Source organism: Monodon monoceros, unplaced genomic scaffold, assembly GCF_005190385.1.
Source record: "Monodon monoceros isolate NGI ecotype Baffin Bay Population unplaced genomic scaffold, NGI_Narwhal_1 Super_Scaffold_3, whole genome shotgun sequence".
Lineage (NCBI taxonomy): Eukaryota > Metazoa > Chordata > Mammalia > Artiodactyla > Monodontidae > Monodon > Monodon monoceros.
Genome location: NW_021703780.1, coordinates 71,394,072 through 71,419,364, shown reverse-complemented (window position 1 = coordinate 71,419,364; position 25,293 = coordinate 71,394,072). Strand labels below are relative to the sequence as shown.

The following is a 25,293-nucleotide window of genomic DNA, read 5'->3' as shown; positions in this document are numbered from 1 at the left end:
GGCTTGTACAAAGGTTTCCAATGCAGCACTTGTCTGTACTGGGGGAAAGCAGAATACAAATTTTTAAAGTTCTTCCAAGCAAGAAAAAATTAGTCTTTGAGATTTCAAAAATTCTTTTCTAATAGCATTAACTACCTGCTACACTTGAATAATTTCTAAATGTTGATGCCTAGTCTAGCTCTCTCTCTCTCACACCCCAGAACCCTAATGCCTAACTGCTTCTCAAACATCTTCACCCAGAAATCCCACAGGAACTTAATCTCACCCCTCAAAACTGAATCTATCTTCTCTTCCTTTCTCCTATATGGATTTGGTAACTCTCCTCTTCCATAGCTCTTCATTTGTATCTCTATTAAGCTATACTACAACTATTTATTTATGTCCACCTTTCCCAACATACTACAAACTCTCTGAGGAATATACTCATTCCTTCAAGTACTTACTATGCAGAAGATACAGTACTAGGTACTCTTCATGGATTACCAAGATAAATGTGATAAATCTAGGAATTTAGGGTCTAGTCAAAGCAGGGAGGCATCTTATTAATAATTTAATTCTCAACACAATTATGTCACATAATACAGGTTCCACAAAAGCTTGTTATATGAATATAGCAAATAATGAAATAGTATAAACACAGGTTCTGAAAGCCATTCCAATCTTTCTCTAGGATGTTGAAGATTGAAGTACCACATTTAAAAAATTATAAACACACATTAGGAGTAATTTATTGCTCAAAACTCTCTCACCTTTAGAATAAAATCTTAAGTCCCTACCATGATCTACAAGGTCTATAAGCCAACTATGGCCCCACAGAGCCAAATCCAGCCTTCTGCTGCCTCAGTAAATAAAGTTTTATAGGAACATAGACAGGTCCATTCATTTACATATTGTCCATGGCTGCTTTCCACAACAATGGCAGAGTCTGGTAGCTATAACAGAGACCTTTTAACACGCAAAGCCTAAAATATTTACTATCTGGCGTTTTATTTATTTTTTAAAGGCATTTTTATTCTAAAACTCCAATTTCAGACCTGCCTTGGGTTTTCATATGGTTTCTCTCCATCTCACACACTCTTTCTGCAGACACATGTACAACTCACTCAGCTTAGTCCCAAATCTGTTCAAGTCCTACATAATACTTTTATCACTCCCTATTGCCTTATAACCTTCCATTTTTTCTTCAGCAGATTTATCACTACCTGACATATTATTAGTTTATTAGTTTTTATCTCCTCAAGAGAATGTAAATTCCATGAAGGTAAAGCTATCTTTGTCTTGTTCATTTCTATACCTCCCAAAGCTAAAATAATGCCTGGTATATACATAGTAGATGCTTAATAAATATTTGCTGAATGAATGAATTAGGCATTTATGTTTAAAGAGTTCAAACTTGGAAAAATTATTTGAATATTTTCCTCATTGTAAAAAACTAAGGATTAAATACATATAAAAAGTTTCGAACAGTACCAGTATTAAGCTCTAGATAATAATTACCTGCTGTTATTATCACTATTTAAATTATTAAGGTTATATTACCAATCTAGTGAATCATTAGTGGCCTGTGATTAAAGTTTTAAGGAAAAGAATATTGTTTTTAAAAAAGTTTCTAACCGCTAGTTCTCAAACTTGGGGTGGAGACCTCAACTCTTTTAAGAAGTACTGAAAATCAGAGACCCCTCAGAGACATAAAAGAACTTCCATATAATAATAACTGCAGGTCTTGAAAGAACTATTTGCCTTAGCACAAATGAAAGATAGATTTTCTTTCTTTCTTTCTTTTTTTTTGATGTGGACCATTTTTAAAGTCTTTATTTAATTTGTTACAATACTGCTTCTGCTTTATGTTTTGTTTTTTTTGGCCGCAAGGCATGTGGGACCTTAATCCTCAACCAGGGATAGAACCTGCACCCCCTACATTGGAAGGCAAAGTCTTAACCACTGGACCGCCAGGGAAGTCCCCAAGATTTTCTTTCTTTTTTAAAACTCCCTCTTTTTGAGGGTTACTCTGGAGATATTATTATTCATTTTCCCCTGTTTTAAAACCATATTTATTATGAAACAACACTTAGAAAGGGGCATAAAACACAAAAGTACAGGTTAATAACATTTTTTTAAAAGTTAATGTCTGTATGACTACTGCCCAAACTAAGAAACAGAACCTAACCACCACCTCCAAAGCCTTCCACATTGCCTTTTCCAATCAAAGTCCCATGAGGTAAGCATTATCCTGACTTCTGTGGTATTTAATTTCTTGCATTTCTTTATAGTCATACGACTCAAATATGTGTGACTAAATAATATAATTTTAGTGGTTTTGAACTTTATTCATCCTATATACCTCAGTGTTTTTTATCCATTTAACTACTGATGGTCTTTCAGGTTATTTCCAGTTTTGAATTACTGTGAATAATACTGCTGCTGCGGACATTCTTGAATTGCGCCTGATATACATGTTTAGGCATTCTGTAGGGAACCTACCAAGGAAAAGAACTGATGGGTATAAGTTTGACAACATTTGAGAACCACCACCAAAGCACTTTGTTTAGTCAGAAAACATATTACAGAATTGCAAAAACTGCCTAATATTGTCAAAAGACTGAATAGAAGAGAACCAAATTTATTTCTTGGCTGATAAAAATATATTATATACTATCTGTATTACTATGTGGCGCAAAATGAAAGTGATAAACAAGGCAAACAAAAGAAGCTCAAAGGGAGCACAGGTGTGCCTAGTTCTTAGCCATTTTCCTCACATGACAGCTACAACCAATTGAAAGCAGAAGATAAACTCAAACAGTACTATCATATACGGATGTCAGCTCCCTAGGGATCTTAGAAAAGTAGAAGAATAAAAAAGAACTGCATAATTTGCTGTTGTAAATGCCAACCTGGAGAATATTTCTAAATCTCAAAGTTAGATTTCATTAAAAAGAAAATGTTATGACTAGGGCATCAAAATAATGTGCTTGAGACCAAATTTTTAAAATGGCATGCATATTGGTAATTTAAAAGTTAGACAATCCCTAGATTGTTGGAAACATATTACTTTAACAGGAGCAAGAAAGCTAGATCAATTAGCTTTCACTGTCTTGAAAACGGGAATAAAAAGGAGGAAAACAAGTTACTTCAACATGAAAGCTCCCACTAACACCCTCTCCAAACTCTGCCCCACGCCCCTGCAAAAGTTTTCTACCTTCTAGTTAACACGTATTTCTGTGTGCCAGGAATTGCACTTAGTAAACATTATCTCATTTAATTCTCATAATCCTATGAAGTAGGTACTACCATCCCATTTTATAAATGAGAAAAATGAGGTTTGAAGAGATCATACCACCCAGAGTCATACTGCCAATGAGGGACCAAATCAGAATTCACATAAAGGTTCCTCTGATCCACCTCTAAACATCATAAACGAAAATGAGTTACTTAGAAGGTCATTAAGGGAAATACAGCTAAGAAACTGAGATTAGAATTAACATCAAGGGGCTGGTAGCGCAGTGGTTAAGAATCTGCCTGCCAATGCTGGGAACACGGGTTCCAGCCCTGGTCTGGGAAGATCCCACATACCGTGGAGCAACTAAGCCCGCGAACCACAACTACTGAAGCCCGTGTACCACAACTACTGAAGCCCACGCGCCTACAGCCCGTGCTCCGCAACAAGAGAAGCCACCGTGATGAGAAGCCCTTGCACTGCAACGAAGAGTAGCTGCCGCTTGCCCCAACTAGAGAAAGCCCGTGCACAGTAACGAAGACCCAACGCAGCCAAAAATACATAAATAAGATAAATAAGTTCATAAAAAAAAAAAAAGAATTAACATCAAGATACAACCAAAGTAAAAATTAACAATCAGCATTCAACATCAAGCCAACAATTTATTTCCCTTCAGAGAATAGCAGCTCACATAGTAGAAAGGAAGCTTTAGAACTGCACAGGGTGACTCTGAGAGGTTGCTAATGTGAATAATAGAGACTTTTTCACAAGGTTATTTGTTTCTGCAGCAAAATACTTAAAGCAATTCCTATTACAGAAGATAATCTGCCTTTCCCTAAAAACAGTTCCAAAAAAAAAAAAAAACAGTTCCAGAGGCTGTTTGCCTTAAAATCTAAGAATAAGGAAGAACAAAAGAAAAAAAAATTAGAATTCAATGACAGATTTAAAATTCAACGAAATGAACCAATTTCCAGAATACAGAAATGGATTTTTTTTTTAAAGGAACAGTCTATATACCAAAACACTACTGGCATGAATTTAAGACTATCTTCTGTGCAATTATACTGGAAGAAAATCTGGCAGAAATATTGGAAAGCTAGCTGACTGGGGAGATGGTTGGTACAAATAAACAACAAACAAAAACCCTCCAATATATCTTACATTGGACAACTACTCTAAGAAGAAAGAAATAAAAAATTAGCAACATCTAGTTTAAACTCAAGAGTTTTCCTGTAATGGGGACATTAACTACTAAGAGAAGGGAACCACACCAAGTGTTTTCTATTCTTTGGCATAAATAAACTGCTTTGGCTTAGAGAAATAAAAGTTTAAAAGATGAAAATTTAAAACTCTGTTTCAAGTACAATATGTAATCAGAATAAGCCTGAAATTGTTTAGAGAGGCTGATCTCATAGAGTGATGAAAAGTAAACAGTCACAAGAGCAACACTCATTCAATGCATTACTCCAAATAAGGCAATTTCTATGTGAGAGCAAAGCCCTAAGAGCATGGAGGATGGAATGAGAGAATCATACACAGATAGTGACTGTAATTTCAAAATGGGGGTGGGAGGCAGGGAGAGAATTTTTTTTTTAATCAGGAAAAAAAATAAGACATGAAATATTAAGAGAATTAGACTTTTGCCTAATATGATAGTAAAAATGATTAACTCGCATAGTAAGCACGGATTAAGAATACAAAGACATGAGGTTTATTTCATAGGACTCTTAACTCCATCATCAAAAGGCAGATGCCCTTGGGGGAGTGGGCAGTTTGTCTCTACAAAGCAGACCTCAGAGGAAAGTTTCTCTGGCACCCAGACACCCCGACAAACAGTAGCAAGAGAAATCAAAGGGGCAGGAAGCAGTCCAGAGAAGGCTGTTTTTCACTCCATGCCCACCAAGTGATGGCAGGTCTCTACATCCTTAGCTTCTCTACCTTTTACACCCTTCATCCTTTCACTCAGCATACAAGTTAATCAAGTGGCAGAATTCACAAAATATGTATGAAACAGATTTAGAGATGTACAACTTTTAACTCAGAAAGCATCTTTAGCAAGCATACAAAAGTCTCAATGTATTCATTAAAGTTTATATGGTAAACCTTGAGTGACTAAAATTTGCAGGGAACATGGTATGTGGAGTTCTGCTTAAACCAAACTTCATGCCTGAATCTCTGAAGAAGAAAATTTGTGAAAACTTTTTAGTAAGTTTTATTAAAGTTACTTGTTAATTCTAGATTTTATATGATGTATTTTTATATAGAAAATTTACTTCACAGTTCTGGAATTATGCAAAAGGTTATATTTAAATCTGTTCAAAATCCAATCTCTATGCCAGAGAATAAAAGCTTTTCTCCTAGTGACTTCCCCGGCAGTCCAGTGGTTAAGAACCTGCCTTCCAATGCAGGGGACACGGGTTCCATCCCTGGTCGGGGAACTAAGATCCCACATGCTGCGGGGCGACTAAGCCTGCGCGCCACAACTACTGAGCTCTGGTGTGTCAACTAGAGAGCCTGCGTGCTGCAAACTACAGAGCCCACGTGCTCTGGAGCCTGAGCACCACAACTAGAGAGAAGCCTGCCCGGTGCAGCAAGGAGCCCACGCGCGCAACGGAAGATCCCACGTGCCGCAACTAAGACTTGATGCTGCCATAAATGAATGAATGAATAAATAAATACTTTTTAAAAAAAGCTTTTCTCCTAAAAGAGAATTAAAAGGAACAATCTGTTTTACCATAAAAGGAAAACAAATTGAAATGTGTTCCGACCCATTTAATTTTTTCAAAATCACCTTATAAATGGAGAGAGCCAACAACCAAATTGTTCTCTTACGGAGTCATACACATAAACTGAAAAGAAAATCTGTCAATATATTTAAAATAGGCATGATGAGACTTCCCTGGTGGTGCAGTGGTTAAGAATCCGCCTGCCCATGCAGAGGACACGGGTTTGAGCCCTGGTCCAGGAAGATCGCACATGCTGCGGAGCAACTAAGCCCATGCGCCACAACTACTGAGTCTGCGCTCCAGAGCCCACATGCCTGGGGCCCATGCTCCGTAACAAGAGAAGCCACAGCAATGAGAAGCCCTCACACCACAACGAAGAGTAGCCCCCACTCTCCACAACTAGAGAAAGCCCGTGCACAACAATGAAGACCCAACATGGCCAAAAATAAATAAATAAATTTTAAAAATAAAAAAATAATAAAATAGGCATGATGACTCCCATGGAAGTGAACTACTTGCTTTCTAATTTTTAAAACACCAAGTGAATTTACACTATACAGCATAGTAAATAATGAGACCTAGACACTTAATATTTGCTTTTTAAAAGACGAAACAAAAATATGAAGTACTACTGCTCACAGAATATACACTTCATTGTCAAGATCATAAATCAGTTCAAGATGCCTATCAATGAAAATAATGGCAAAAAAGTTTATGTGTGCTTGTCAAAAAATAATCCAAAATTGTTTCAAAAGTTCACTTGAGTAAGATTTTTGCTGAATTTGCCTAGCTTGCCATAATACTTATTAAGCACGACAATTTCAATAATGGCACCCTGTCATCAAACAATAAAAATGTCATAAAATAATGAAAATGAGAACAAATCAAACCAGAGGTAACCCTTACTATGCCAGCTCCAGCTATCCAAATTTAAGGAGCCAAACAGATTTGGAAAATTTGAGATACAGCTCTTGCTACTTGCCACCAAAACTCAGGAACCAAACAGATTCAGAAAACAAGCTATATCCCTAGCTACCTGAATTTACAACCCAAACTTCCACTATTTATACTTAAGAACCCAGTGGATTCAGACATCTAGGAATGCTTATATTTTATTTTTTCTGTTCTTTGGTTCACTCTTTGTCCAAAAAAACAGGGTTTTATATTCTCATTTCCCCTCTGTGTATCACATTTAGCATTTACCCATGCCATTACATAGCCCTTGTAAACATTATTTTATTGGCTAATATCCTCACTGAGGGGATTGCTGTAATTTATATAACTTCTGCTCAATCTCTGAATGTTTATTTGCCCCCATAACTATGACCCAATAAAAATCTCCAAACATCTTTTTCTTTATTTAAAACAAACATTGCTCTGTGTTAAAACTACAGCTAAATATTTTAAACATTTTATAATAATACTTTAAATGATTTTTGCAAACAGTAACTTAGTAAAACATTATTTTGATAGTTCTCTGTTCTTATTTCTTTAGGCTCAAAATATAAATCCCAAAAGCTCAAAATAAAAATAACTTATTTTAAAATGGTCACATAACTAAGCATAAAACCCTTCTCCTAAAGATTTATATTTTAGGTTACATATCCCACTTTTAGTTGGTTTCAGTGGGTACCAATTATTTTGCCCCAATCCCTGTGTCTGCTGACTGTAAAAATGAGATTTAGTAACCAGAAGGTAACAAAAAGATGCACTAATCTTTGCTTTATGAAAAAACAAAGAAATGTGCCATATTTATTAAACAATTTGGCTCAAAGTAATATTAAACTTACATTCAACATTATAGTCTCTAAAATGGACAAAAACAGAAGTTCTTCTAAAACTACTAAATGAAATTCCATGTTTCCTTAAAGCATCTCTAAGGAGTATAACATGTGATCTGTTGAGTTTGTGCCTGCTATAACTACGAGGTGTGACCCTTACGATCCACGAATGCTCTTGAGATTGGCAGGGTGGGAGCAAAGGGTGGAACAGTAACCACACATGCATGCACACCCATAAAATGAATTCATGAGCATAAATACTTGGAAAACCACTCATTTCAAAGAGAGAGCAAACAGGAAGGAAAAAATGCCTGACAAAATGTGTGTCTGATAGGAAAAAGTATAGATTTTATCAATGAATCTTTATTACACAGAGTGACCTTTAATTGTTACTAAGAAACTAAGAGAATAACACAACCTTGTGATTGTTACGGATTTAAGCAGTCACATGATTTTCAAGTAAGATGGAATACACAATTCTTTTGTTCAGAATTCAGCATTCAGAATTCTTTTGTTCTAAATCACCTCAAAAGCCAACCTGTCATCTTTTAAATATTATTAAAATTAGCCTTGTACAACTTCCCCAGGGTAGGTAGTAGATGTCACACTGTAGGACAATCTATTACTACTTCTTCTCTAGAAAGTTCTTGCTACCCTAAGGGCTATCTCCAGAACTGAGTGTCCAAACGAAATCACTATTTTTGTGACTTCATTTAATCATTTAAGATATTTATCTAAGAATCTCAAAATCCAAATCTGTGATAGAACTAGAACTTAAGTAAAACAGGTTAACGTTATTACTATCTCCTAAGTATCCAGACAGAGGTTTCGTTGCTTGACATTCTATTTTATTCCCTACTCAGTAATGCTTTTTACTTAAAAAGCTTGAAACTGCCTCTTTTTTGTGGGCAATATGAAATGCTCACCTCCATCGTGAAGGCAAATACAAGAGAAACATTTTTCTCAAAAGAGAGAAACAGTATGAAAAGAACCACTGCTGTCTGAAGATGGCCTTTGTGCACTTCTACCATAACAAACACGTTGAGATGTTAATTATTCCTCTCATTTTTCAATTTAGACCCTGACTTCATTAAAATCAATGTGAAAAATACTCTGTACTCACTCTGGCATTCTATGAATTGATGAATAAAAGTGCAGTCCCCGCCACTCTTTGAAAGCAAGTGCTCTAATAAAGAAAGAAACACCTTTAAGGATACAGTTTTTGTTGCTGTTTTTGAAAACTAACAGCAAAGGTAGGAAAACCAAAATGTATTAACATGGGTAACTGAATAAGATTAATAAAAGTTTAATATATTTTAATACTAACAGCAGACATATTTTGGAGTTAAAGTTAAATGACTGAAAATTATAATCATATAATCTTAATCTGTACCCCAAATGGTTAGCTTTTAAAGGTGCAGTTTCTATCCAAATAGCTCAAGAAAACCATAGAAATATATTGCTTTAAAAAGCTCCTCCCACTTTTAAAATACATCTTTTTCTTGAGAGCTTAACAAACACCCTTAAATAATTAAAAAACTTTATATTTGTTCTTACTGAATTAATTTTCAAATGACTGTTCTCCAACAGTCCCCCTTCAAAGATATTCATCTTAGTTAAGAGGCAAACAGTAAATATTTTAAGAATACCATAAAATGCCTTAAAATTTTTAAGAAACTGATATAATATTTTAATTTTTACACTTTCATTTCACTAGTAGTCTTTCCCCTTGAGTCACTTAATCTATACTTCATACACTATCAAATCATTACATTGTTATCTCTGCCTAAATGATTAAAATCAATGCCTGTACATTTTAAAATAAGAGCTTGGTAAATGGTTTCGCTCAGGTCAAACAGATTTTTTTTTTTTTCAATAAGTAAAGAGAATCAAAACCTAACACAGTAGTTTAATAAATGTTTCAGCCCTTTTCTTACAATAAGCTTTATTTACTTTGATTCAAAGAGTTAACTTCTAAATCTGGACAACATCCTTCAAGTACGTATTTGTATCTTTCAAAACTACCAAACAGACATTGGAAGTTCAAGTGTTAAAAATATATTCCAACATGATGACTATCTAGAAGGTGTAAACACACAAAAACCTGTCAAAGAGGACGAGTCAGTACCACTCTGACTGTAAAAGCTTCTTTTATCTTCCACCTGGCCTCACCCCTCATCATTTCAACTTTGCTTAAGAGGCAGGCATCTCCTACTCTGATGGCTGGACAACCTCTCTTGACACCCTTACTGATGGCCTTCTTCTTTACCTTCATATTCAAATCCCTCATTATCCTTTATCTACTTACATGGTATGCCGATATATATTTCTATATAAACACACATACACAGTTATATACAGTTGTAACTACATATAACACATACATATATATAACTACATACAGTTATACAGAAATACAATGAAAAAGAGAAAAAAAGGCTAACTGCAATAGAAATTAGAAATTAAAAAAAAAAATCTAATAAATAGCATTTGCCAATTGCAGCCAAGAAATCCAAAACAGGAGTCTTCAGTTGAATAGTAATTACCAAAATAAAAAGTTGTTTACATAAATCCTATGTAAGCTATATAACATTTTCAAAAAAACTGTACAATATCACTGTTAAATATGAAAACTCAGTAAAACCAAATTTTAGTCTAACTAAAGGACTTTATAAAACATATTTAAAAAAATATATATTTGAAACCAAATTTCAGAGAAGCATCACAAGACTTCAGATGAAATTTATTAATGCAGGACATCCCACCATCACATACCAAGCCAAAAATCAAACTTTTTACCTACTCTGATTTTACTATCTGGACTCTACATTAAAATATCTACTATACTAGTTTGGATAAAATGCAAGGTTAATATAAAAAGATAAATATACATGTGACTTTCACAAAGGTTATTTCCTAAGATACATGAGAGGAAAGTCTTTCAGGTAGTACATGTAAAGGATTTGGATCATGACACTTTTAACACTTCATTACTTGAATTCAGGACCTTGGGAATTTCACTTTGCAAAAAACTACAAAAGATGTCACTGATAATCCAAACCAAGAATCAAGAATCAGATACTGAAAGTACTGGGGCAGGGGAGGGGGTGTGTCCTGTGCTACTAAATAGAGCTGTAGGAATGTAAAGAAAAAGCAGATACAGAAACATAATAGAGAATCATGACACTTAAAATGTGTTTTATTTATACATGAGTTACCTATGGGTTTTGATTTTTTATACCTGTGTTGTCCAGTACAGTAGCCATTAGCCACATGTGGCCACTGAGCCCTTAAAAAGTTGCTAGTTTGAACTGAAATGTGTTGTCAGTGTAAATTAAATATATACTGATTTCAAAGACTTACTAAGGAAAAAAGAATGTGAAATCCTCATTTGCAATCTTTTAATATTGATTACATATTGAAATAATATTTTGGATATAGTGCGTTAAAGTAAATATATCATTAAATACATTACTAAAAATTTACCTATTTCTTTTTATAATTTTAATGTGGCTACCAGAAAATTTTAAATTATGTATGTGGCTCTCAGAATAGTTCTATTAGACAGAGCTTTTCTATACCTTCTAAGATATATTTAAAATATGCTTATAACATTTTAAAAATTACAGTACAAAACTGTGCTTATAGCAGCTACTTTAGATTTAAGTAATCTCAAAAATGGGATTTAGTGGAGAAGTATTATTAATCTTAATTTCTCCAGACATTTTTGAAATATTCTCTTATAACCATACTTGGTTCTTGCTCTATTTAAAGAGTAATTTTAGTTAAAATCATATCTGATAGCACATTATGATTGTGGACTTTGGCAATATTTGAATACTTGATAATTGGCTTCTTACTATATCATAAATAATTCAGAATAGACCCATCTTATTCCAAAATCCACTTTGTAACTAAATCCAGTGTATGAATCTTCTGTGCATATCCAGATATTTACTACTCAGTTTCTTTAAAGGCATTCTATTATTCACTCTCACCCTACTCAATTTAGCACTACCAGAAAAACAAATACCAGCAAGGGAAAAATAATCATAGCAAGGAGCACCCTAAAGTGTCCGAAATATCTTATTCAGTGTTTTTTTTTGCGGGGGGGCTGCATTGGGTCTTTGTTGCTCTAGGTTTGCTCTAGTTGCAGTGAGCGGGAGCTACTCTTCGTTGCAGTGCACGGGTTTCTCATTGCAGTGGCTTCTCTTGTGGAGCATGGGCTCTAGGCATGGGCTTCAGTAGTTGCAGCACGTGGGCTCAGTAGTTGTGGCGCACGGGTTTAGCTGCTCCGTGGCATGTGGGATCTTCCAGGACCAGGGATCTAATCCGTGTCCCCTGTATTGGCAGGCAGATTTTTAACCACTGCACCACCACGGAAGTCCCCTTATTCAGTTTTAAATCAAGGAGTTGTCTACAACTATTCTCCTTTAAATCAACTGGAAGTGGCAAAAAATTTTAAGCAGTAATTTGACAATTCTAAATAGTATAAAGATGGTTCAATGTATATAAAAAGATTCTTTTTAAAAAAATAAATATAGTTATTATTTATTTTTGGCTGCACTGGGTCTTTGTTGCCGCGCAGGCTTTCTCTAGTTGCCACAAGCGGGGGCTACTCTTCATTGTGGTGCACAGGCTTCTCATTGTGGTGCCTTCTCTCGTTGCGGAGCACAGGCTCTAGGAGCACGGGCTTAGTTGCTCCGCAGCATGTGGGATCTTCCCGGGTCAGGGCTCGAGCCCGTGTCCCCTGCATTGGCAGGCGGATTCTTAACCACTGCGCCACCACGGAAGTCCCCTTATTCAGTTTTAAATCAAGGAGCTGTCTACAACTATTCTCATCTAAATCAACTGGAATTGGCAAAAAATTTTAAGCAGTAATTTGACAATTCTAAATAGTATAAAGATGGGTCAGTGTATATAGAAAGATTCTTAACTGAAGGAATAGAATGTTCCCAGCTCGAGTTAACACTAACATTATCCATGAATACATGCTCAAATCAAAAGGGTGATGGATTTGAATAAGAAGTGTACATGCCAGAAAGAGAAAAAAGGGCAAAGTAACGACAACAGAAAATATAAATTCATTTAAGAATGAGAAGCTTTTAGAAGATGAGGATTAAGTCTTTTTACATGTTTGCTAAATATACTTTAGTAATAGTGGTGCAATGAATATAAACTACACCTTTAAAAAGTCTCAAATTGAAACTCAAACTGAAATTTTAAAATGTCAATGTATTTTCACAAAACATACATAAAATAGGCAAATAACAATGATTAATGAAACATTTTTAAAATTTAGAGTTTCAAGATTTGTTATATACAGAGTATTTAGCTCTCGATCTTGCAGCTCACATATACATGATTACCTGAGCCTATTATGCCAGTTCTTGATTAAAATCCAACCAACCAAACTGAATCAAAACAAACCAAAAGAGCATCTCCTAACTTTAGCAGAGTTTGGTTGCTGCCCAAGAACTATAAAGATATCCCCTGATACATGGAAAAAGTATTTAGTAAGAAATTCTTGGGTATCGACCTTGATGTCTTCCACCAACTTCTGTATAAAAACTGAGTTGAGAGGCACATAGGTTTGTAAACACAGAAAACAGTTTTATTCATTTTGTACTCTAAGCAACCAATACAGGATTTGGCATACAGCTGGTGCTCAATTAACGTTGGGTGAATGGGGTGGGTAGGAAGAATCTTAATGACTAAAGGAATATAGAAACCATTGAGTAGAAACCCCATGTTGCACTAAGAAAACCAACAGAGGCTGTACATTTTTGGCAAGAGATAACCCAAGCTATCCAGAAAGAAGGGTCATGTATCAAGAACAAATAAAGACTTTATTTTTCAGATGGCAGAAATGACTGACCCTGTTACCTCTGATTAATGAAACAGACGGATAAAGAGAGCAATTTCTATGACATGTTCAAAGGCTCACTGGCCTCTGAAGTAAACTCCTGGCCAGGAAGGGGGCAGGGGGCAGGGGGTGCACAAACATTAAAAAATGGTGGCCAATTATCCCCAGGAAGCGGTATTTGATGGAAGAAAATGGTAGTGTCGTCTTTGAAAATATAGTGGGGGAAAAAAGCCATACTATGTTATATAAGCCAGTACTAAAGTTGAACATTATCATTTTCTTGTTATTTGAATAATTGCAATTTCCATATAACAAGGGATATCTAACCATAGATCACAGAATTAAGAATTACAAAATAAAGGGAAGCTTGATTTTTACAAGATGGGATTTAATAGTCAATGAGCAGCATGCTTTTCATTCCAAACACTTAAAACCTAAAAACCCTGACTTCTCTATCCTGCTTAAATAGTAAAAGGATATCATGAAAGAAAAATATTTAAGTTTTTTACACTACCTTTTTCTGTGCTCCCATTTATTTTAGGTAAGAAGTCATCAACTTGTGTCCCTAGGATTAAGACAGTGTATCATTGCCTGATCAAAGAAAGTAATATTTAAAACTGGTCTCAAGTGTAACCATGGCATTTTGTATCCCTACTTACATTAAGACTGATAGAACACTTTAAATTTATTTTTACAAGAAGGGTTCAACTTCCCATTTTCTATCATCTCAGAGAAAACCTACAACTGCTTAGTAAGCTGCCAGTGAACCTCAAAAGAAAAAGGATCCTGCTGTTGATGTGTTTTTCTTATTTAAATATCTCTAAGCAGACAGTCTCAGAGGCAGAAATTTCATTCATCTCAAGGACTAAACGATGGTGCCCACTGGTGGCAATCAAGCATATTTTTAAAGGAAATTTTCGGAAAGAGGGTAGATACTTTACACCTAATACGTAAAACATCCTTCTTAAAGAAATAAGTACCCAATGTGAGACAGTAAACATCAAAAATTTAATAATAAAAATTCAGCTTTAAATAAGAAATTTGGTGACACCTACCTAAGCTGCTGCATTCTTTAAGAGTTTTCTCTTGAAGATGTTCTAACCGTACTGTAAATAAAAGTCCAAGAAAAAGATATTTCACAGATAAAAAGAAAAAAATCAAATCAAATCTATTTCTGGATTAGCTTAACTTACCTTGTAAAGCTGTTAGCCTTTCATTGGTGAAGTCATTATCAGCTTGCAAAGCTTCTATTTTTGCCTGGAGCTCCTGTTCTTTTTCTTCCATTTCATCTATTTTATGTTGTAATTCTTTTTTCTCAGCTTGTCCCTTCTGTTGGATTTCCTCTTGTTTTCCCTCTGCTACCTGTTGAAAAAGAGAAAGAAAATTCAGCTGTTTTAATAAAATCGAACCTTGATTTAAGAGGTCTAAAGCAGGACTGCTTTTATTCACATAAACTTCTAAGGAGAATATTCTATATTATAGAACATATCTGTAAACGTCAAAATGATGTCAAAAGTGATATGCACTGTGTCATGCCTCCATATCACCTAGGAGAGAAAAACTTGTAGCAAGCAAGCAAACTCAATACATACGGAGATTATAGGGGTCAAAATGAAAAACACATTTTTCAAGAGGGAAATAACGGTTTCCCATGAAATTACTATTGTTCCAATTAGTTTGTAAGTTCTAAAATGTAACTTATTCTGAAATTTTAAACAAAATTACGTTTAGCTAAATGAATGATGATTACAAGAACTTTTTAAGATGACCTCTTTTTAACAAGTCCAATATTTAAAGCTATTATAGGTTAACCAATCACACAAAGGGGAGGTATGCTCTGGTCTTCTCTAACAAATGTGTATCTTCTAGCCACTCAATTCATGGTTTGAATTATATAAAGATGCGTCTTCACAAACTCAGTTCCAACATTTTACAGCAGTGGTCCCCAACCTCTTTTTTTTAAAAAAAGCATTTTAAAACATTTATTTTTATTATTAATTAATTTATTTATTTTTGGTTGCACCGGGTCTTAGTTGCAGCACATGTGCTCCTTAGTTGCGGCCACGGGCTCCTTAGTTGTGGCATGCAAACTCTTGGTTGTGGCATGCATGTGGGATCTAGTTTCCTGACCAGGGATTGAACCTGCGTCCCCTGCATTGGAAGGTGGATTCTTAACCACTGTGCCACCAGGGAAGTCCCAGTCCCCAACCTTTTTGGCACCAGGGACCAGTTGTGTGGAAGACCATTTTTCAACAGATGGAGGTGGGTAGGGATGGTTCAGGTGGTAATGTGAGCAATGGGGAGCGGCAGATGAAGTTTCGCTCGCTCGCTCACCCACCGCTCATCTCCTGCTGTGTCGCCCGGTTCCTAACAGGCCGCAGACCATTAGTGGTCTGCGGTCCGCGGGTTGGGGACCCCTGTTTTACAGGACCAACCTGGCATTACCTATGGTCTGGTCTGTCCTCATCCTAAATGTCCTATAGCTACAAGGAGATGCAGCTGAAGTGAAGCCAATGGCCTCCCTGGAAGGAATCACTCCAAGTTTCTCTCTGGGCTTGTGCTAGCACTAACATAGCTGGGCCCTGATTTTAGGACACCCGAAAGATAAGCAGATTCCAGTTTTTCAAAAGTCTAAATATCTTGGGTTTTGCTGACTCTCATCTATTTCCTGTTACATATTTTAAAATGCCTATTATGAAGTACTATTTATTTCCATCCAAAGGAAATATGTCAGCTTTTACAAACTTTCAGTTATCTGTGGTAAGGGGGTTTGGGCTAAATGGCACCTGATTTTTACTATGAATTTAAACCATTACCAAATTTTACATCAACAACTATTCAGCAATAACTAACTCTTACGCTATCCAGTGTATTAGGGACGATTAATTTACATACTTCTAGGTTGAGAAATACCTACCTTTAATTTATCAGATAAATCTTTGATCTCATTAACTGCTCCATTATATTTATTGGCTAATTCTCTTAATTCTTCCTGAGTCCGTTCATTCATTTCTTTCAGGTGGGTACATTCATCTTCAGTATTACTCAGACTTCGCTGTAATTCAAATTTACAGGCAATTGATATAGCATAAATGCACATTCTAAATTCAATTTATAAAAAGTGTAACTCTATGGGCTGTTCTAAATCAGCATCTACCCTGGACTTTATATAAAGCTGAGTTAAGTAACATAAGAATTTCAATTTACTTTATTTACATGCTAGAACAGAAAATACCAAGAATTTGGAAAAACAAAAAACGGGAAGGGAGAAAAGGACAATACTTTATATAATTACACTTTTTTTTCTTTTTTGTGCGGTACGCGGGCGTCTCACTGTTGTGGCCTCTCCCGTTGCGGAGCACAGGCTCTGGACGCGCAGACTCAGTGGCCATGGCTCACGGGCCCAGCCGCTCCGTGGCATGTGAGATCTTCCCGGACCGGGGCACGAACCCGTGTCCCCTGCAACGGCAGGCGGACTCAACCACTGCGCCACCAGGGAAGCCCATAATTACACTTTTTAAAGGCCATTGGTTATGAGTTTTAGCCTTGAAAATATTTTAAGCCTATCAATTCTTGAAAGCAAGTTTAATAATGTGCACAGAATCAATTTAATAAAATTAGAAGACAATTAGCAATTTTCTTTCCTTGCATGTCATATTAATGACATGACAGTGAATCAGTCACTTCGGGATGGGGCCATTATAGAAACTATCCTTATATTAAAATATGTTTACCATTTAGTTTACAATGGACATTTTAACTAAATCCAGTAACACGTAACTTCTGTGGTAATTTTCCAGTAGTTCGAAAGAATAACCCATATTATCAATTATGTTGTTTTAAAGCAATGAGAATCACATTTTGATTATTCCTAAAAGACCTAGAAAGGACCTCAGAGATAATTTCCCCTGTGAACCTCCAAACAGGCACAATTTTCCTCTCTGGAGGATGGGTAAAGTAAGAATAGTGGTGTTGCTCTCTACCTTACACTGACTATCCTCAACTGGAAGAAAAACAAAACTATGTGAAATGAGATCAATTCCCTGGCACATATCGTGGTCCACTGTGTGGAGGCTGAATCCTAACCAAAGTGCAAATAGTAAAATTCCCTGGTTAGGCTTTTATTTCCTCAACCACTGACTAGAGACCATAAGCACCAGAACTCACAGGGTTATGTTGAGAATTCCTGACAATGAAAACAGCATACTGCTCCTTCCCACCAGACAGACAGGAAAAATTTTCTAGCTATATAATAATACCCAAGTTTGAAATGTCCTGAAATGCTAGCACTTTTAGGCTAAAATTTTAAAATCATAGTACTATTTAGTATTTGTTAAATTTAAATACCTCAACTTCTGAAAGTTTTCTAACCACTTCAATTTTCTCCTGAAGAACCCGCCTCAGGGACTCTTTGGCTGTCGTCTCATAGTTGTGTTTATCCTCCTGTAATGCTATAAGTTCCTTCCGTAAACTATCTTCTGTTTGATTCTAGGATTAAAAAATATTTATAATTATAGCCAAGTTATTTTTTAAAGTATTTTCCATTTAAAAAAACAACACATTGCAATGCTCTTTGAGTTCTATATTAAGGTACCTCCAAACACAAATTATGTTCACTCTGTATTAATTGAAGCTGTTATTTAAAAGCTGCATTAATAAATTATGCCTTCACAAATATATTAATTCACACTTCCAACAGAAAAAAAAGGTCGAAATAAACTGAAAATTTCTCTCAAGTATACAAAATGAATGAACTCTTCTACTTGCCATATTCTCTGAAAGCCACAACATTTACATTTATGGGCAAAAATAATCTCTTACCTCTAAAGGGGTCAAGCATTTTAAAATAATAACTAAACCAAATGGAATAACAGCACCCTGTGGAAAAAGCTGATTCCACGTCTAAGGCAGGAAATGTAAAAGATGAGTATGGACTATCTTGTCTGATATGACAGCAGGAAGCTATCAAAGTCTACCAGGGTTCTACCGAAAGAACTCAGGTGCCAACCTGAAGAAGTTCCTATAGACCAAAGGTGGGATAACTGGGAATCAATAAGGAAAACAAATGAAATAGGTTTATACACATGAAATATATTTAAATCTAAGTTGGGGTAAAAAAAAATACTTCATTGGTCATTCTTTGGTGGATGAAAAGGAACCAAACCATTATTTTGAAATCCAGTAAATAAAGGGAGAAAATCATTTATCCTGCCTTGCCTAAAGAAAATGTATCTCAGGATAACAAAATGGTTTATGCGGGGAAGTTTCTCTTTATAGAAGTAACTCAGCTAGTAAATGAAGGAAAGATAGAATTACAACATCACGATTTTTGCAACCCTTAATAAAAGAATGGATCTAGGAAAGGATAATCAAAGACTGCTAATATCTCAAAAAGAAAGACAACTAGACACTATGGTGCTTCCTGGTGAAAGTACACAATATTATCTACGAAGTGTTGAAAGAAAAAAAAAGTTGAGCCTACATCAGAGTTGATCTAAATCTGTAGGTCAAACTACGAATTTATGGTGTGGAAGGAGGAGCTAGAAGAATGTTTAAATATTAATCCAGATTGAGGGAAATTATACAGAACAAATGACCCAGTTTCTCCAACAAATATCAACTATGATGGAACAAAGAGAGAGCTGTACATGGGTATTCACTATACAGTTCTTTCTATTTACATGTATGTTTGAAATTTCCCATAATGATAGAAGATTAAAAAGAATGGTGAAAATGTATAAACGTTTTTGCATGTATTCAAAATGACAGTCAAAGACATGAAGCCACATAAAAAAACTACGCATTCTTCTTTATGTACTTGAGATTAATACTTACTTTGGAGCAAGCCTGTAATTGGTTTCCCATAACCTCTAACCGTGATAAGAGTCTATCTTCATCTATTAAAGCCTGTTGATGAAAAATTAAATATCAGTAAAATCCCAGAGTAATAAAAAAAAAATATCAAAAAGGTTGCTACTGCCAGAAAAGATCTAAAATCATAACGCTGACCAACATCCACTGAAAAATGCTAAATGTTCATTATTTGTTCATTAGGAAATAACTTTGCTTGCCACAAAATTTTAGTTTTAGCTTAATCAACAGCTAAGGGATATTAAACTGTGCTTAAATGCTTCTTGAATATAAAGGCAACTGGAATACCTGCCAACTGGTATCTGAAGCCTCCTGGGTGATGGCTAGTAGCCGCTGAAGTGTGGCTAACTTCTGTTCCAACATCTGTTCCCGATGTAAGGCCTCCTAATATTATAAATCACAAAAGAAATTCTAATAAACTCAGCATGATACCTTTGAAGAGTAATCAATTTTTAGCACATTCTGAAAATATTCTCATATTACAACCCACAGTGTATCTTACTTTCAAATCTGATAAATCTACTTTGTAAAATATATTTAGGCCACATCATTATAGCCTCATTTGTTGAGCTGTGAGTAGTGCTATTAGGGGTGCTCTAGTTGCAACTTCCACTATAACAGAAAACAGGTCATCTGTTTTTGTTTTTTTACTTGTAATTAACAAGAGTCTAAAAAATCAAAAACCTAGGGCTTCCCTGGTGGCACAGTGGTTGAGAGTCCACCTGCCGATGCAGGGGACGCGGGTTCGTGCCCCGGTCTGGGAAGATCCCACATGCCGCGGAGCGGCTGGGCCCGTGAGCCATGGCCGCTGAGCCTGCGCATCCGGAGGCTGTGCTCCGCAACGGGAGAGGCCACAACCGTGAGAGGCCCGCGTACCGCAAAAAAAAAACAAACAAAAAAAACAAACCTAGAGTAGAAAATCTGACAAATGCTTTAACCCTGCATTTTACATATACACATTTAAAAGATGTATGTGTGTGTGTGTGTGTGTGTGTGTATGGCGAGAGAGAGAGAGAGAGAGAGAGAGAGAGAGAGAGAGAGAGAGAGGGCGAGGTGAGAACAAACTCATTCCAAACTAAATCCAAACAATCTGGTTAGCAGCAAAGATACTTCATAATAGCTTAGCTACATCAGTAGACATGTACAAAAGAAATAACTTTTAATTTTTCCTTTTAAAAGTGTTATATAAACACAGTGTTTTATATATATATATATAAAGAGAGAGACAGCTTTATTCTCACAGTCTACTCCATTTTCAGGTGTTCTAATTCTCTCTGTGACTGTAAAACGCTTAGCCATAGTCGAATATGCGAAATATAAGTAAGAGTCCACCAAGTGTTAGTTCAATGTAATTAAGGGGTCAAAGAGTTATATAACTATTTGGCAGCTCCAAAGGAATATTTTTACAGAGAAAGACACTGGCAAGCAAAGCCTTATTTCTAGGTCACTTGTTAACATTTGATAGCTGTTAAGAGGGTCTCCATCACTGGAAGTCAAGGTGAAAATGCTCACACAGCATTCAGTTGCGGTTTTGGCACATCTTTAAATTCACTTTCTTCTATTTCTGTCATTATCCCAAGAAGAACATTTACTACCATAATACCTCTGAGCCACCTCAACTGAGAAGTATATACTTCAAACATAGTATTTGAGGTTTAAAGCATTCATTTGTTGCTCTCCGCATCCTTGATAAATAATGATTAGGGAAAATTTGGTCTAATTAGAGTCAGAGGTACTGCTTTTTTTTTTTTAAATAAATTTATTTATTTTATTTATTATTTTTGGCTGCACTGGGTCTTAGTTGCTGTGCACGGGCTTGCCATTCTTCGTTACGGTGTGCGGGCTTCTCATTGCGGTGGCTTCTCTTGTTGCGGAGTACAAGCTCTAGGCGCGCGGGCTTCAGTAGTTGTGGCTCGTGGGCTCTAGAGCGCAGGCTCAGTAGTTGTGGTGCACGGGCTTAGTTGCTCTGCAGCGTGTGGGATCTTCCTGGACCAGGGCTCGAACCTGTGTCCCCTGCATTGGCAGGCGGATTCTTAACCACTGCGCCACCAGGGAAGCCCCAGAGGTACTGCTTTTTAATATAACTCTAAAAGTACAGATTAAGGAATCTAATAAAAGTCATTCCGCCTCAGAACACACATTAAAACACAGCTTACACTTAAAAGGGACTAGGTGCCAAGTTTATTTTAAACTTCTAAAACATTCCTAATATCCAGGAAGTTACACTAATGCTGCAAAAAGTTTTACTTAAAAACAAAGCCACCAAACAACCACTACTTCCACTAGATGGTGTAATTTCTCCTTTTTTACTCAATTCCATTTAGAGTTTCATAACTCCATGAACCACATCCTAACAGAAATCTAACACTTCCAGGAATGGGCTTTTAGTGCTAAGGCATGAAATGCATCTATTTCAGTTTTTATTCAAAAGATTTACAACTTATATTAGAACTTCAGCAATTCAAAAAGACGTATACAGAAAAGACAATCCAGTATAATTTTCCCTCAAAGAATTAGAAAAAGAACAGTGAAAGATTATGCCATTATGAATATTCAAAGAACTGACAAGAAAGTTGGAAAGAGTACTGGAGTGAGTCGGAACATTAGATTCACAGTCCATGTTGACTAGTAACTAGTATATAGCCCTGGGAAATCATTTTACCATATTTCTCATATGAAAAGTGAAGGTTAGACCAGATTAATCTCAAAGTTTTCTTCTACCTCTAAAAATAAGAGAGATTGGGCTTCCCTGGTGGCGCAGTGGTTGAGAATCCACCTGCCAATGCAGGGGACACGGGTTCGAGCCCTGGTCCGGGAAGATCCCACATGCCATGGAGAAACTAAGCCCGTGTTCCACAATGACTGAGTCCATGCGCCACAACTACTGAAGCCCATGCGCCTAGAGCCTGTGCTCCGCAACAAGAGAAGCCACCGCAATGAGAAGCCCGCACACCACAATGAAGAGCAGCCCCCGTTCACTGCAACCAGAGAAAGCCTGCACGCAGCAATGAAGACTCAATGCGGCCAAAAATAAATAAATAAAATAAATAAATTAAAAAAAAAAATAAGAGAGATCTAGGTCAATTAATGTGACTTCCTACTGAATGGTAAACAACTACTAACATTTACAGCATACGTTCTATGTGCCAGGCACTGTTCTAAGTGCTTTACATGTATTAATTCTTTTTTTTTTGTTTGTTTTGTTTTGAGTATTTATTTATTTGACTGCGCTGGGTCTCAGCTGTGGCACACAGGATCTTCGTTGCGGCATGTGGGATCTAGTTCCCTGACCAGGGATCGAACCTGGGCCTCCTGCATTGGGAGCTCGGAGACTTAACCACTGGACCACCAGGGAAGTCCCTTGCAGCTTGTGGGATCTCAGTTCCCCAAGCAGGGATCAAACCCGGGCCCTCGGCAGTGAAATCACTGAGTGCTAACCACTGGATTGCCAGGGAATTCCCTGCATTAATTCATTTATTCTTTACAATTCTGTGAGGTAAGTGCTATTATTATACACATATCATAGATGAGGAAAATGAGGCACAAACAACTTTCCCAACAGGTCAGAAGTTAAAGCCAAAGATCAAATCCAGGGAATTCTGGCTAGAGTCTACCTACGTTCGTAAATACTCTACTAAACTGCAAGTGTGTAAAACCACTTTTCAATCCACCATTACATTATGCCCAGTGGAAGGTAAGATCTGATTAATGCATTGATAATTTTCACAGATGTGTACATTCTTAACTGAGGTAGAACTGCTCTTAGTGATTGACCTGTAAAAGAATATAGGGACACAGGATCACTGGTTTGGTCCTATCATTTTAAACAAAAGGCAACTGAAGACCTACATATGTAAACTGACTCACCCAAGGTCACAGAACTCATTGAGTAGGAGCCAAGATAAAAACCTCAATCTCTAAACTCCTGATTCAGGGTTTTCCTTAATCATGCTCCCTCACTAGAAAAATAAGAACCATAATCCGGTCTAAATCTACCAAACTCAGGGGGAAAAAAAAAAAAAAAAGAACAACCACTTGTTTTCTTTTTAGAGATCTGTATGGCTCTTTAAATATGGCGTTAACTTCTTCAGGAACCCATTCTAAGTATCTGCCCTACCAAGGGATCTTTCTACAGATTGAGCAGCCCAGAACAGCAGTTAAGAGAGAGACTCTAGGTCTGACTTGTCTGGGTTCAAATCCCAGCTCAACCACAGAACTCGGTGTGTGATATTGTGCAAACTATTTAAACTTCCGTGACCCTCAGTTACTCCATCTATAAAAATGGGAATAAAATATGTACCTTACAGGAATTTTGTGAGGATTAAATGAATTAATATAGGTAAAGTGCTAAAGTCTGCTAGAGTCTGGCATATAGTAAGTACTACATAATTATTTGCTATTAATAGTTAATATTTTAACAGTTCATATTATTTGCTATTATATTCATTAATAACAACCAAAATCTGTCCAGATTTAATTTTATTTAAAAGTCACCTTTGGATAAAGAACAACTGTGGAACTTCTTCATATGTGAAGAAAAAAACTTCTCTTGTACAGAACCTTATCTTCTCTAGACTTAAAAATCGGATTTTTTAAATCCTTTTTTTTATAAGACCTATTTTAAATTTTTTTTGTACTTTAAAAAGGTATTTCTTTTGTACTTGTATCCAGCCAGTATTTCTTTAGCCTATATTTGTGAACTAGCGAAATCAAATCTAAGTTCTGCTTTTAAAGACTAAGAATTCTCAAGATATATTTTACCTGAAGATACTGAGAAAGCTGGAATAGTTCCTGAGAGTACATACTTGGAGTGTTAGCAGCAACCTAGAAACAAAATGATACACCATTGACAGTCACACAGAATATTTGCAGAAGACATTAAAGCCAAATCAAGTCCTTGCAATGCCTATTTACTGAAATATGCAAAATAAAAATTATTTTTCAAATGAACAATTTTCTTTAGTTTTCAAAATATTTCTGCTCCATGTCTAGAATTTATAAATGGTATTGTATTATGCTGATCAGTTTGGGATTTACAAGCAGGATGGTGCAACAAGTGCTACCCATGAAAACATTCCTTGATAAACCAAATCACAAACTTACGGCACAAAGGCAATACAGCCTTTTCTTTACCCAGAAATAATACCTGCTAAATCAACAGATCTACATTTTTCCCCTTTAAAATTCATTGTCAAATAGTTCTTCAACATGTCAACAAGTCACAATTCGTTTAGAAGTAGCCATCTTCAAAATGATATTTGTATGTGGGCACGTGGGGAGAAGCAGGGCACGAAATACAATACTTTGTCCAATGGCCAGAGGCAATGAAAAAAGGTCTTTTCTTTTTTTTCCTTTAAACTGTAGGTAGGTTTTAAGAAGAAAAAGATGGGAAATAATAGTGTTTAAACATTAAAGTCACAGCCAAAATGCTTAGAACTCAAGAGTATTGGAAGAAATAACTTCTATAAAGGGTTTCTCCTGGGTGTGGAATATAGAACCACAGAATTATTTTTTTTAAAAAAAGGCACTAACAAGTTGCTGTATCATTCATTCCATATTCTCAACACTACCCAAGCCTTATATGTTAACTTATTAGTGATGTTAACAGCATCGTTCCTTATTAAGCTCAGAAAGTCTATTTTTACTAATATGCTAAGTAGAAGACAGAGAGGTGGCATTATTTTTTTAAAAGTTAGTCCTAAATCAGCAAGGCCATTATTTACTTCTGAAATGACTCTTGGTATTGCTGAAGTTGATGTTTAACCACTTTTACTTCTAAAAAAGGAATCTAACAGAGAACTTCAGTTTCAGGTAGGCTTTCATTCTTTATCCAAA

The 25,293-nt window shown here is 36.0% G+C and overlaps 1 protein-coding gene across 23 annotated transcripts in view; it reads right to left on the bottom strand.

Moving 5' to 3' along the window:
• Positions 1-25,293, bottom strand: part of SLMAP (sarcolemma associated protein) — a 149,790-nt gene that overhangs the window by 40,596 nt on the left and 83,901 nt on the right. For 7 of the 23 annotated variants that reach the window (XM_029243664.1, XM_029243648.1, XM_029243646.1 and 4 more), the window contains 9 exons: positions 24,220-24,282; positions 19,747-19,842; positions 19,423-19,494; positions 17,935-18,075; positions 16,505-16,642; positions 14,781-14,949; positions 14,643-14,693; positions 14,102-14,152; positions 8,845-8,907 (listed from right to left, as the gene is read on the bottom strand). In XM_029243664.1, the coding sequence (XP_029099497.1) occupies positions 8,845-8,907; positions 14,102-14,152; positions 14,643-14,693; positions 14,781-14,949; positions 16,505-16,642; positions 17,935-18,075; positions 19,423-19,494; positions 19,747-19,842; positions 24,220-24,282 (844 nt within the window). The remainder of the gene's footprint in view (positions 1-8,844; positions 8,908-14,101; positions 14,153-14,642; positions 14,694-14,780; positions 14,950-16,504; positions 16,643-17,934; positions 18,076-19,422; positions 19,495-19,746; positions 19,843-24,219; positions 24,283-25,293) is intronic. The other 16 variants (XM_029243655.1, XM_029243653.1, XM_029243654.1 and 13 more) reach the window with 7 other exon arrangements.